The 13169-nt window shown below is 35.1% G+C and overlaps 4 protein-coding genes across 4 annotated transcripts; all 4 read right to left on the reverse strand.

Annotated features, from left to right (window-relative positions):
- Nucleotides 1–3: 3 nt before the first annotated feature.
- LOC124955564 lies at nt 4–3962 on the reverse strand. The gene is made up of 9 exons (XM_047510153.1): nt 3046–3962; nt 2868–2967; nt 2338–2493; nt 2099–2140; nt 1762–1796; nt 796–1644; nt 596–695; nt 399–509; nt 4–337 (listed from the first exon to the last, which is right to left on the reverse strand). The coding sequence occupies exons 1-9, from the start codon at nt 3849–3851 to the stop codon at nt 65–67; spliced, it is 2472 nt and encodes an 823-aa protein (XP_047366109.1). The 5' UTR covers nt 3852–3962; the 3' UTR covers nt 4–64.
- Nucleotides 3963–4148: 186 nt separating this feature from the next.
- LOC124955333 lies at nt 4149–6409 on the reverse strand. The gene is made up of 4 exons (XM_047509619.1): nt 5598–6409; nt 5430–5529; nt 5051–5161; nt 4149–4977 (listed from the first exon to the last, which is right to left on the reverse strand). The coding sequence occupies exons 1-4, from the start codon at nt 6404–6406 to the stop codon at nt 4810–4812; spliced, it is 1188 nt and encodes a 395-aa protein (XP_047365575.1). The 5' UTR covers nt 6407–6409; the 3' UTR covers nt 4149–4809.
- A 29-nt stretch (nt 6410–6438) lies between these two features.
- On the reverse strand, nt 6439–10407 carry LOC124955565. The gene is made up of 11 exons (XM_047510154.1): nt 9562–10407; nt 9384–9483; nt 9211–9321; nt 8977–9132; nt 8864–8910; nt 8645–8651; nt 7647–8482; nt 7434–7533; nt 7259–7369; nt 6940–7095; nt 6439–6865 (listed from the first exon to the last, which is right to left on the reverse strand). Exons 1-11 carry the CDS (start codon nt 10398–10400, stop codon nt 6812–6814), a joined length of 2517 nt encoding a protein of 838 aa, XP_047366110.1. The 5' UTR covers nt 10401–10407; the 3' UTR covers nt 6439–6811.
- A 691-nt stretch (nt 10408–11098) lies between these two features.
- LOC124955566 (odorant receptor 13a-like) lies at nt 11099–12639 on the reverse strand. Its single transcript, XM_047510155.1, has 6 exons — nt 12238–12639; nt 11943–12111; nt 11703–11786; nt 11507–11618; nt 11233–11388; nt 11099–11149 (listed from the first exon to the last, which is right to left on the reverse strand). Exons 1-6 carry the CDS (start codon nt 12410–12412, stop codon nt 11099–11101), a joined length of 747 nt encoding a protein of 248 aa, XP_047366111.1. The 5' UTR covers nt 12413–12639.
- Nucleotides 12640–13169: the final 530 nt, after the last annotated feature.

Genomic DNA, 13169 nt, shown 5'->3' on the forward strand with positions numbered 1-13169 from the left:
TCTTCTCTTAATTTTTTTTTTTTTTTTTTTTCTAGATGATCGATTAATGTTAGAAATTAATAAATTAATTAGTGAGAGTACGTAACAAGTTCAAATATGCTGAGGCTGATTTGATTACCTGAAACGTTAATATAACAATAAATGAAAAGTGAAAGAACATTGACTGTTTAATGTTACTTACGCTACAAAAACTAGCCAAAGACAATTCAAATAATTTTCCAGCTGTCAGCTTTAAAGGAGCGTTTGAAACAGCAATTACGAGTGTAAGATCGAGTGCTTTTTTTTTTGGTAAACGATACCAATCCATCATGTAGGAAGTTTTACCGACATTTTTACACTGTCAAACAAATTGGATGGCGATGGATTACAATAACAGAATAAATTTTTTACAGAAATACCTGTTCAGCAAGAAGCTCTCCAATGTAGCACAGTATAAATATGTTAAAAATTAAAGACACAAGCAAGGTACAATACGTCAATGTTCCTACTGTTTCGTTACGTTCCCATTCCTGAAAGAAACTGAATGTTTCAAAGTTGACGATTGTCTAAAATCCTTCGAGTATTCCAATAACACATAAATTCTTGATTTTCATACCGTCATAAGGTAATATCCCAAAAAACATATATTTAATGTACATCCCACTAATTCTACAAAACATATCTCATTGAAGAGCTCTTCGATCCAAGATATAAAACTAAAGAGATTGGCGAGTGTAAAATGGTTAATTGTATTGAAAAAAAAAAAATACTTTTATTTTCAATTTATCATTGTCATTATTATCAAGATGAACTCACTCGAATATTCGCAAATGATACTTTACGATGTCTCCCATCCGTTTGTCCGAGGAATCAAGATCATTTGTTTGTCTCTCGCCAACAACGAGATCGTCCAATTTAGACATCAGTATTTGAAGCTGTCCGCAAGTGTGCATGACAAAAACTGCAGCTAGACTGCATGCGCTTATCGTAACGGAATAGATTACGTAGCCAGCTAAAGACTGCAGAAATTGAACTATCTCGATATATGGAGTGGTCCGTGGATCTATAAGCTTTCGATAAATCGGGAAAGATGGTGCTCTTATGGTTTTGTTATCGATGATCTCGGTTCTTATGGCACAGAGTGGCATCACGGTGCAATAAAAGAAACCACCGCCGTACATGAAGATTGCACAGGAAATGACCAAAAATCGACCAAACTCTGCATTCTCGACGACGATCTTACGATCTTTGTAATAATACGAGGCACGTTCCCAATCTACACAAATACGTTGGATACATCTTGCTATAGTTTTTCCTCGGGATGTCAGGATGTAATATTTGACGGCCGCCATAACGCAGAAACTCAAAGGACCTATCATCTTGATTTTTGCGTCGAGATCACCCTCTCGATCAAGGAACGTGCATAGAGCACATGGTACGAGCAGGAATCCTATCAAAAAGCTACTGATAGTCATCAAACAGATGGAAATCACTTTTTCTAGAAAAGTAACGCTTAACGAGAGAGGCCAGGCTCCAATCGGTTTTAAGAACCAACGATTTAACTGAATGCTATAACTCCAATCCTGTTTAGCGAACTTTGAGAATGATATTAATGTTTCAGATAGCGTGCTGTCGTTTAACATGATGCGAATCGTACGGAAACAACTTACTCACTGGCAAACCTTTAATGATTGCGATAGATTGATTCCTTGGAATTCGACTTGCGCATGTGCGTCCGCTCTACTGATCGTACAATGAAAGGATTGGGTAAAGGTATTGTACACTTTTATGGGAATGTTTCGCGTAGTCAATTCGCGCTGGAGAAAGTATAACTGTTTTACTGTAGGGTAAACTTCAATCAAACTTTACAAATAAAAATAATATCTACGTTCGTCTTGTACGTATAATATTTTTCAAATAGAATATACACAATGTATATTTATACATATTGAATGAAAGCAACATATTTCACTTTTATGATTAATATACAAATACATACATATTTACGTATATATGAATACATATATGCATTGATAGAAAATGAAATTCGTTATTATTAATTATGTATGAATTTCTTCTATATTATTGTAGACTCAGTTTAATTAGTTTAGAGAACTACCTTACGTAATATATTCAAATATGCAAATGCCGTCTGGACGACCTAAAACATTAATCGTTAAATATACTTTCGTAATATTATTTATGCGGTGCAATGCCGATTTAATTGATATAAAAAATATATTAATTTTTACAAGAAAAATTTCTTTTTGCGCGCTATGTTCAAAAATGTAGCATTATGTTTTTATCATAAGTTCGACTTGACGTTCGATGGACGTTACTTCTTTGCATATTACTCACGTTGCTAAATGTGGACATACATAACGGAATCATTTTTCCAGCAGTGAGAGTAGTTACTCGAGAGGATCTTAAAATTATTAGAGCTATACCAAGGGGTGATTTTCCAGGTAGATTGTACCAATTAATCAGGTAAGCTTTTATACCAATGACGCTGCACTATTAAATTAAATTCAAAGTAGATCGTATATTTATGTGATATAATTTTCGAGGATTATAAAATGTGCACAGTGCGAAGCTTATTTATTTTCCTTTTAAGAGACTTAATTTTTTATATGTACAATGGTTACCTGTTCCGACAGAATATCGCCGATGTAACAAAATATGAAAATGTTGTAAGCTACGGATATAAATATTGTACCGTAAATGGCGGTCGTTCCAAATTCGTTTTCACTGAATTGCTGTTTAAAAAGTAAAAGTATTGCAAGAGATAGTGAAACCGATGCAAAAACAAAAACAAAAATAATTAGAATAAGTATATATGTAAGTACTCGTTCGAAGATCTTTTCAATTCAAAGAACAAATTTACCTACTTTTATACAATAATATCCTAGGAAACACATATTGAATACGGAACCAAATATTTCCACGAGGCATATGAAACTGAGGGTTTTCTCTATCCAAGTTACAAAACTGAAAGAAATATAATATTAGGTATGCATACGTATTGGTGCAAGGGAATACCGTTTAAAGGATATTTCGAATACGTACTTGAGAATGCGTAAATGATGAACGACGATGACCCCTATTCTCCGTTGCGTCAAATCGTATTTATCGTTAACATCGTCGACAAGAGATTCCAACCATAATCTCATAATATCGAGCTGACCGCAAGCGTGCATAACGAACATAGCTGCAATCGCGACGGCTCCAACGCTTACGGAATTAACGATGAACGTCACCACGAATTGTAACAGAAGGATAACTTGATGAGCTAGAGTGAAATTCGTATCCCAAATCTTGTTATAAAACGGATAAGGTAATCGATAGATTGAGACACTGACGTTATCAATGATCTCGATTACCGGTGTAATTCCTTTGAGAATGTTAAAAGCAAAAATTCCACCATGCATGAAAGCTGCACTGAAACAAACAATGAATCGGCCAGTTTTCACACATCTCAGCATTGTTTCGCGTTCCTCGATCTTCTTGATCATTCGCCAATCAACTTCTATGCGATCTACGCATCGACGTATATCATTAGCTCGAATCAGAAGGGTACAATATCTTACTGACGATAATAACCAATAACTGAGCGGAGCTATCGTCTTCAATTTGACTTGTGGATCTTCCTCCTCAAATATGATATTCAGTATACAGGATATTATCGAAAATATCAAAATTCCAATGCATATTAAAAATAAAATAAAAGAGAAAGCTTTCGTTGACGTTGAAGCTGTCGCTGGATACGGCCAAATACCAATTGGTTTTAAAAGCCAACGATTTACTTGAAGACTGTAATTAACGTCAGCCTTATAATTGCTCTTTACGTTGCTTTTCTTGATGGCAGTCGTCATGATCGCGCAAGGAAACGCTTTGCACTATTGAAGTTGAAGTTCCTCGGCAGCAACTCACTGCTACTTGTTTCGTTATAAGCGCTTGCGCAAGTATGACATACTTACCATCTATTACCAACGAGTGATTGACGATAGATTCTTTCCTCCTACAATACCATATGTGCGTCGAATATACACTGATCAATAGTGCTTTTCTCAGCTTTAAAGATAATAATCTTTTTTTTTTTTCATCATAGTTCGATTTGCTTGAAAATTTATTTGTGTTTAGAAAATTTGTACTATACTTATGTATTTTTCATGTCATACCAATATATATTTTTAAATGTTTTATTACAGCAAAGTGAGCCTTTATATTATTTAAGATGAAATATTTCTATCTTCTTGTTGTTACTTTCATAGAATTCAAAGGGATTTTGTTTTGTATAAATTTTAACCTTTTTGGTCATTTTTATATTCGTTACAGAATGTAAATTTTACTATGACAATGATCTAAAAAATAGTGCTAACGGAATTTACGTATCACCATCTTATTATCATCTAAATCGACTATGTCTCAAATAATGTGTGTGAGTACAATTTTATTATTTATGTGCTCTTTTTTTATTTTTGACTAATGTAACAAAATATTTAACTATTAAGGATTAAAGTTTTTTTTTTTTTTTTTATTATTATTATAAATTGCTCGAGTACTAAAAATTTCGTTGGAACTCTCATTTATAATTCATAAAAATTTTCATTACGTAGGAATCTAATTTATTTGCCGAATAAAAGTTTCTATATCTTTTTCTTTTTTTATAAATGTCTCATTGTAATTATACTACGTAAAATACTCTATGTCATTTTTTGTAGCATATTGAAGTATACCGCAGATGTTTTTATTACCTAAAAGAAAAATTGATCTTTCAGATTCATTCAACCGCATCCGTCGTACGCAGTATCATCAATTTCATTTATATTATTAATTACTCACATCGCCGAAAGTGATAATAGAGATTTGCATGAATTTTCCGGCAGTTAATCGTACCACAGAATTGGATCTAAGTATTATTAAAATAAATCCGCGTGCTGTGCAATCAGGAAGAAGTTGCCAATCGCATGCGTAAGCGACGTCACCTACTTGCATGCACTATTAAAAAATCTAATTTGATATCGAGTCGTCTTTACTATATAAATAATTTCGATTAAGTATTAGACGCTACCTGATGTGAGAGTTTCTCGCTAAGAAAACAAAATACGAAAATATTGAACATCATGGAGATAAATACAAGAAAGTATCCTATGGTAATTTTCGTATCGTTGTTCTCCCACTCCTGAAAAATACGAAACTTTTTAAACGTAAAACGGAGGAATATAATCTGAACGAAAGCATGTGCTCCTTTCAAGATATCGTAGAGAAACGACGAATATATATGTAGGTGCGAAATGTCTACTAGACAGATACGGAAATGTCACTACTTTTTTAGACTATCGCCTTACAATGATCTAAATGATAATAAAGATGAGTTGTCTGTGTTGCGATTACGCATACAATAGTAAAAATGATACATTAATCGTGTATTATATCGAATCTTGGCATACCGTGATACAAAAATATCCCAGCAAACACATATTTAATGTGCTACCCAAAAGTTCGACGAGACATATGCGATTAATCACGTTCTCTATATATTCTATAAAACTGTAATCAATGGATTTCTTCGTATCTCGTAGAGTTTTGTAAAAGCTATCTTTAGCTCTCTTTCGTACCTCAAAGCGCGCACGTGGAGTCCGACAATGTCTGAAAGTTGATAATTCGTAGATTCGATCGAAGGAATTGAGAAGGAATCTTTCATCCATGCCATCGTCATCGTCAGTTGACCACAGGCGTGCATAATAAAGACCGCAGCGAGACTGCAAGCGCATACGAAGATGGAGCTGGTGATAACACCGGAGAACAGTTGGAGTCCATATACGATATCGTAAGCCGGATTATATCTCGTGTCCGCTACTTTGCTATAGCAAGGACAAGGTAACGGATGCAAGTAGACCGTAAGATTTTCTATGGAAACAGGAACAAGTGTCATTCCTTTGACCAGATTATAAATCAAAACGCCGCCAATAGTAAAACCCGTACAAACGAGGATAAAATAACGAGCACTATTGGCATGAGCCAACATGATGTCACGATCTTTCGATCTTTTAACCATACGCCAATCTCTTTCGATGTGATCAAAACACCGACGCACGTTTCCTCGATGAAACAAGATGTAACTGTACTTGATGGCACCCATGAGCCAATAACTCACTTGACCGAGAGCCTCCATTCTCGCTTGCAAGTTTCTTTCCTCGAGGAAAGCGTACAAAGTACACGGTACAAAAGTAAAGCATATTAAAGAAAAAGAAAGAATGATCAAAATTATAGAATGTAATTTTTCAATTGAAGTCTTTGTCGCAGATGATTGCCAAGCACCAATTAATGTCAATAACCAACGTATCAGCCGAATACTATATTCGTTGTCGTTAACGTAAGTAACATTGACTTCGTTTCTCTTCGACGAGTTCGTCAATTTACCCATGATCTTCGTACGAAACCACGCAAGCTACTGATAACATCTGTGCTCCATCAATTTCACCCTCCTCTACGTAACACACATTACCTAATCTCTACGCCTGCGCGTACGAAACTCTTTTGTAGAAAGATTAATACGAAGAAGAGTACAATAATAGTTCGGCACGCTGATCGATACCAGCGATTTCGTGACTGACACACGTGTGCCTTTGAATTTATTGAGTGAGAGGCGAGATAGAATTTGAAAGTTTTACCTACATCAAGATATAATCCAAAGGTACTACATTGCTTTTTCCTAATTTACATTCTTATCTACAATGAAAGAGAACTTTCGAATTCTAATAACGTTGATCTTGCATAGATTAGCGTAAGAATCGTTTTTCGTGCGTCTTCGTTCTTTATCGGCAGTATTTTATTCGGTCAATGTTCTCAACATATTCAAGTATGCGAGCGATGATTTGATAACCTGTAAAGAAAAAGAATACAAAATATTTTACAGATAAAGTAATATAAAATACACTTAAATAATTTGATACTTACATCGCCGAAACTAGCTAGCGATAATTCTATCAAATATCCTGCTGTTAGGTTGTTCGGCGTATTGGACATTGCAAGGATTAGAACAAGGCCACGAACATCTTTCCATGGTAGACGGTACCAGTCAATCATGTAGGATCTTTCTCCTACTTTTTGGCACTGTTATAGGATTTCTTTTGACTATTCTGTGATATAGATCGATTAACATCTTAATTTTGATTTAAAAATAATTAAAAATACTACTTTTAATGTTACTTTTGATGTAGACAAATTTTCATGGTTTTAAAAAGATAAACTATTAAGATAGAAATTCATATTATACCTGGTCGGCAAGAAGTTCACCTATGTAACAGAATATAAAAATATTAAATGTAACTGATATGAATAATATGATGTAAGTTAGACGACCCATGGTTTCGTTATATTGCCAGCCCTGTAAATATAAATATTGATCATTATTTTCTTATAGATCGCGCTGTTCATATCATTTATTTTACCGTGATACAGTAATACCCAAGAAGACATATATTCAAGGTACATCCAACAACTTCGACGAGGGATATTTCATTCAACACTTCCTCTGTGAGCGATATGAAACTAAAATGTTTTAAGGTAAAAATAATTAAACAGAATCATAATCGAGAGAAAATGATGAAATTATTACAATATTTATTTTTTTTTACAGAGACAATAACTATCTCTTTACTTACTTCAATGCACGGACATGACGTTGAATGATATCCGTAAATCTCTCTTGGACGGTGTCGCAAGAATTTTCATGACCATCGACCAGGTTTTCCAAATAAGAAATAATCATTTGCAATTGTCCACAAGCGTGCATAGCAAAAGTAGCGGCAAGTCCGCAAGCAGCGGCCGTAATAGAATGGGCAAGAAATCCTGAAACACACTGAATACCAAAGAAGATTTCGTTGATCGGGCTACGACGAGCGTCAACGATGATCTTCGCAACCGGATAAACGAGAGGTCTGTACGTGAGGTTGCTATCCTCCTCGGTTATCATTCCTCTTGCGAAAGGTACAGCTATGTAATAAAAAGCAGCACTGCTGTACATGAATGTTGCACAAACGATGACGATACGACGACCAAAATTTGCGTTAGCCTTCATTATTTCGAGATCTTTGATATGTTTAACTTTCTTCCAATCCCACTCGATGTAGTCGAAGCACCGACGAATATCGTTTTCTCGTACAGTTAGAGCACAATATTTTATGAGTGCCATCAGACAAAAGCTCAATGGTCCAGTCAGTCGTAATTTATCGTAAGTATCCTTTACCTCAAGCATCAAGTATAATCCACATGGTATCATGAGAAAGATAATAAGTGCATAACAAATTGTTTTGCTCAATCGATCCAAATAAATCTGACAATACGATATATCGGAAGATTTTGGCCAAGCACCGATTGATTTTAAAATCCAACGATTCAACTGAACATTGAAATTTGCATTCTCATAATAATTATCTCGTACACCTGGTACGCACAATGCATCATCAGCCATGATCGACGTTTGAACGACCGCTCGGTACTAAGTAACTATTCACGGCGTTAGACGTAACGAGGCTCGCCTGACCGAACCTCGGAAAGCAAATGCAAATGTAAATGCGCGCCTGCGCTCTTCATTGGAGTTCCTTCAGCAGGATTCATCGTAGCGACGTAACGATAGTTTAGTATAAATAATGTGATCTACGTGATACCTTACGACTTATTACACGTGTTACGGATCGTAAGTTTTAAGGTAGGTAAAAAAAAGGAAAAAAAAAAAAAGAAAAAAAAAAGAAAAATATTTCTCTGGACAGGATAACAAGTTAAATGTTTGTTAAATCAAAAAAATAATATTGTGGTTTAATCAGATTATCGTCAAAAATTATATTCCTTTACATTTTCAGAACTCAATAATCTTAATTACGTCAATGTTCGTAACATATTTAAATAGGCGACCGACGTTTTGATAATCTGTCATGAATGAATGAAAAAAGGTAACATTTTCTTTTCTAATTCACATTTTTAGTAAATACTTACGTCGCTGAAACTACTCAAAGAAAGCTCCATGAAATTTCCAGCAGTTAATTTCGTTGTTGTTCTCGACATGGCGATTAGGAGAATAAGAGGTTGACTTTTCTTTCCTGTTAAACGATACCAATCGATCGCATACGTTCGCTCTCCTAATATTTTACACTAAGAGAAAATACATTTTCTATGAATTTATCTTATCATACTGATTCCATTCAATGTATTATAAATAATTTATCAAACCTGTTCTATAAGTAGCTCCCCTATGTAACAAAGAATGAAAATATTGAAAGTCATGGAGGAAAGAATTATGCCATACGTTATGCAACCTATTCTTTCGGACATGTTACCTTCCTGTAACAAAATATTTTGTCGTTCATTCGTTATTCATTTGGTTATACCAAACTCATACCCACGATAAGGCAATAATATCCAAGGAAGCAGATATTTAAAGTACATCCCAAGACCTCGATTAGAGAAACCTCATTTAATAAACTTTCAGTGCGCGAAATGAATCTACAAAAACAAAATCGTTTTCAGATAACACAATACGGCTAATCTTCTTCGAGGAAGAAGTTTAATGAGAGAGCTTACTTCAAGGTTCGAACATGTAGCTGAATGATACTCGCCATTCTTTCGTCCACGTTGGAACACATGCCTTCCCGACCATCCAACAAGTGTTCCAGCCAATTAATCAAAACCTGCAGTTGTCCGCAAGCGTGCATCGTGAAAACGGCTGTTAAACTGCAAGTACCAGCCTCGATCGAATGAGCCATAAATCCGTAAAGACATTGAATAAAGATAAAAATTTCGTTTGCCGGACTGTAACGAATATCCATGAGCAAGCTAGTTACGGGAAAAGGAGCTGGCATGTATGTTACGTTTATAGCAGATGCAAAAACCTTTCCGCTCATCAAAGGTGAAACAATGTGAAAAAAACCAGCAGCACCGTAAGTCAAAATGAGGCAAAGAGTTACGAGACGACGTCCGGTATAAACTTTATCCATCATTATTCGTTCGTCCTCGAAATGCGTTATTCTCTTCCAATCCATCTCGATGGACTTCACGCAACATCGAATGTCCTTCTCTCGGATATTCAAAATGGTATACTTGACAAAGCCCATCAGACAAAAGCTCATTGGACCGATAAGTTTCAACTTATAATAGATACTTTCGATCTCAAAAATTGCATAAGGAACGCAAGGTACAAAAACAAAAAACATCAGAAAATAATAGAAAACGTTTTTTCCTCTACGGAGAAAATGATCCTTCCAAGAAACCTCGACGTTAGCTCTTTTCAATGGCCAAACACCCAATGGCTCCAAAATCCAGCGATTCGGTTCGGTTGTAAAATTTGCGTACTTCATGTAGTCTTCAACGTCATTGTTCACGGAAGTATGATTATCGTATTTGGTAATCATATTTAACGTCATATCTTCACTACCTCTCAACTATTACTGATAGTACTAGCATCATTTTATATATTCGTGGAGTTATTGTGCGCCTGCGTTGAACCGAACATTACTCATTCCCCCACTTAAGATCGAAGATACGTAACTGCGACTCTTTAACTTAGAAATAGTATATGGAAACGCGATTAAACGACCGTATGATTTCCGCTAAAGGGATTGACCCTTCTATGTTGTACGTTACACAGGATATTCAATCACGATATCTCTATTTTTTTCGAGACGTTGGTTCAAACATAATTAATAAACACGATCCAAGCGCAATTTCGATTCATATGATAGTAAGTAAATAACTTCTTGAAATGAGGTAGCAGAGTTTTTCTTGGGGTGATAAAGAGTGAACTTTTACTCTGACTTATTACTCGTTATGAACGATCGAAGAATAATTACAGTACAACTGTAATTGTGCATATTGATAGGTCATTCGGACGGGATACAATACCGCAGGAGTTTTTTTTTAATACTTTTTCAAAATGCGCCAAGAAGAGAATTATTTACTTTGGCATATTTTATATAGTACAGATTTTCTATTTTTATAATTACTTATTCTTATTGTAAGATATAATTCAAACAAACTTGTTTCAACTTTCATTATAATAATTCTACAACTACTCAAATCCCTCGATTCCTGACTATAAAAACTGCGATTTCTGGCATTGATTTTAGATGCTATTTCGAAGGATGTTGAAATATCCAACCGAAGTTTTAATGATCTACAAAAATAAGATCGTACGCTGATCATTTGGAATCATTACGAGAATATTAAAAACCTTGTTGCGTTTATGAATGTACTTACGCCATTAAAATTTCTGAGTGACATGTGCATCAATTTACCGGCTACGATCTTTATTGGACGATTCGACGCTAATATTAGCAATATTAGGCTTTGAGCGCTTTTCGTCGGAAGACGATTCCATTCAAGAGTACAAGAAGTTATTCCGACTTTCGCACCCTTGAAAAAATAATACAAGTGTTATATTTCTCTATGAAAAAGTATAAAAGAAAAATAAATAAATAATAAAAAGAATAAGATCGATAGGAAGCTGGAAAATAAGAAAAACATTTCGCACCTGTTCCGAAAGAAGCTCGCTGATGAAACAAAAGATAAACGTATTAAAAGCGAAAGATAGGAGAAAAATGTAATATGTAATTAATCCGGTCGTATCCACTATTTTCCTACTCCTACGAATTCGATGATTATTTTATTACTCTGACGATATTAGTCAAATGTTTAAATCAAAAAAGCGTACCATGATATCGTAATACAGAGCAAGATAAACGAGACTAATACAATCCAAGATCTCTACCATGCACATGTACTGCAGAATCTCTTCTACTTCCTTTACGAAACTGAAAATAAAATATTACTAAGATATAAATCTGATATAATTTTACAGAGGATCATCGTGCATGCGGAGCTCGAGTCACGCAATCTTTTAAAAGTATATAAAGAAGAAATACAAACTCGTGTGAAAATGATGTATAACGTTAAAAGGTAATACTTACTTCTTGGATCGGGTTTGATGTCTAATTACCTCGGCGATACGCGTATCTGGTTCAGTATCATCAACGTCGTCTTTCCCACCGACAATGTCTCTCATCATTCTCATAAAAATTTCGAGTTGGTCACACGCGTGCATGATCACGAAGTTCGCTAAACCACAAACACTACAAGCTACCGAATAAACGGCGAAGCCAGTAAGAAATTATCCAAGAAAGACAAGCTCGTAAGCTGGAGTTTCTTGCTCGTCAAATAATACGAAGTAACTCGGACATGCAAGGGGTCATATTGTGAGATTACCGATGATGATTTTGCCTTTTGTAAGAGGTAAGATAGTACGATAAGACATTCCAGCGCCATACAGAAAAGAGACTGACATCAACGCCAAAGTCCTTCCGATCTTGGCATGTGACATCATTGATTCGTAATCCTTTTTCAACACTATTTTTTTCCAATCCTCCCTAACATGCTTCATACATTCTCGAATCTTTTTCCCGCGCGTTATTAATATACTATATTTCAGAGCGTTTATCGAACACGAGCAGAGAGGACCTAAGATCTTCAGCCGTATGCGTGTATTCTGTTCTATTAAGAAAATTCGAAGCAGCCCTGGTACGAGTAGAAAGGTAAAGAGAAAGTAACAAAAGCCCCTTGCAGAACAGCTATGGAACTTTTCGATGTCTGAGCTTTCTTTGTAGAGCGGCCAGGTCCCAACCACTTTCAAAATACAACGACTTATGTGTGTAGAATAATTTTGAGTGAATTCGATTCTATTAGAATATGCGAAAACGCAGGATTTTTTCCCCACTAACTGTTTCATTTCAGGTACGATCATATCACGATTGAAATGTTCTTATAAGGATTTCTAGCTCTACTGAGCGAGCAGCGTATAGAGTGTAGATGGGGCAATGGGCTTTACGCTTGCGTACAAAAACCCATTATAGAGGGAGAGCTAATTTCAGTTACAAAGTTCACTGGGAATGTAACAGCTTACGTTATTTTCCACCTACCGGGGTGTGTTCTACCTACGTATGTACATACATTTATAAATTGTTATAAGTTTTAAATTATAATTTTCATTGGTAGGACCAATGATATATCGATGCTTTTTCTCTTTTTCCTTTGTTTCTTTATTTTCGTCACGTTATTCGTTCAGAGAAAACAAAATATCTTAATATGACAATAGTCATCGCGATAATTGGACGTATAATACATTTTTAATTTTATTGATC

This window comes from Vespa velutina, chromosome 18 (assembly GCF_912470025.1).
Source record: "Vespa velutina chromosome 18, iVesVel2.1, whole genome shotgun sequence".
Classification (NCBI taxonomy): domain Eukaryota; kingdom Metazoa; phylum Arthropoda; class Insecta; order Hymenoptera; family Vespidae; genus Vespa; species Vespa velutina.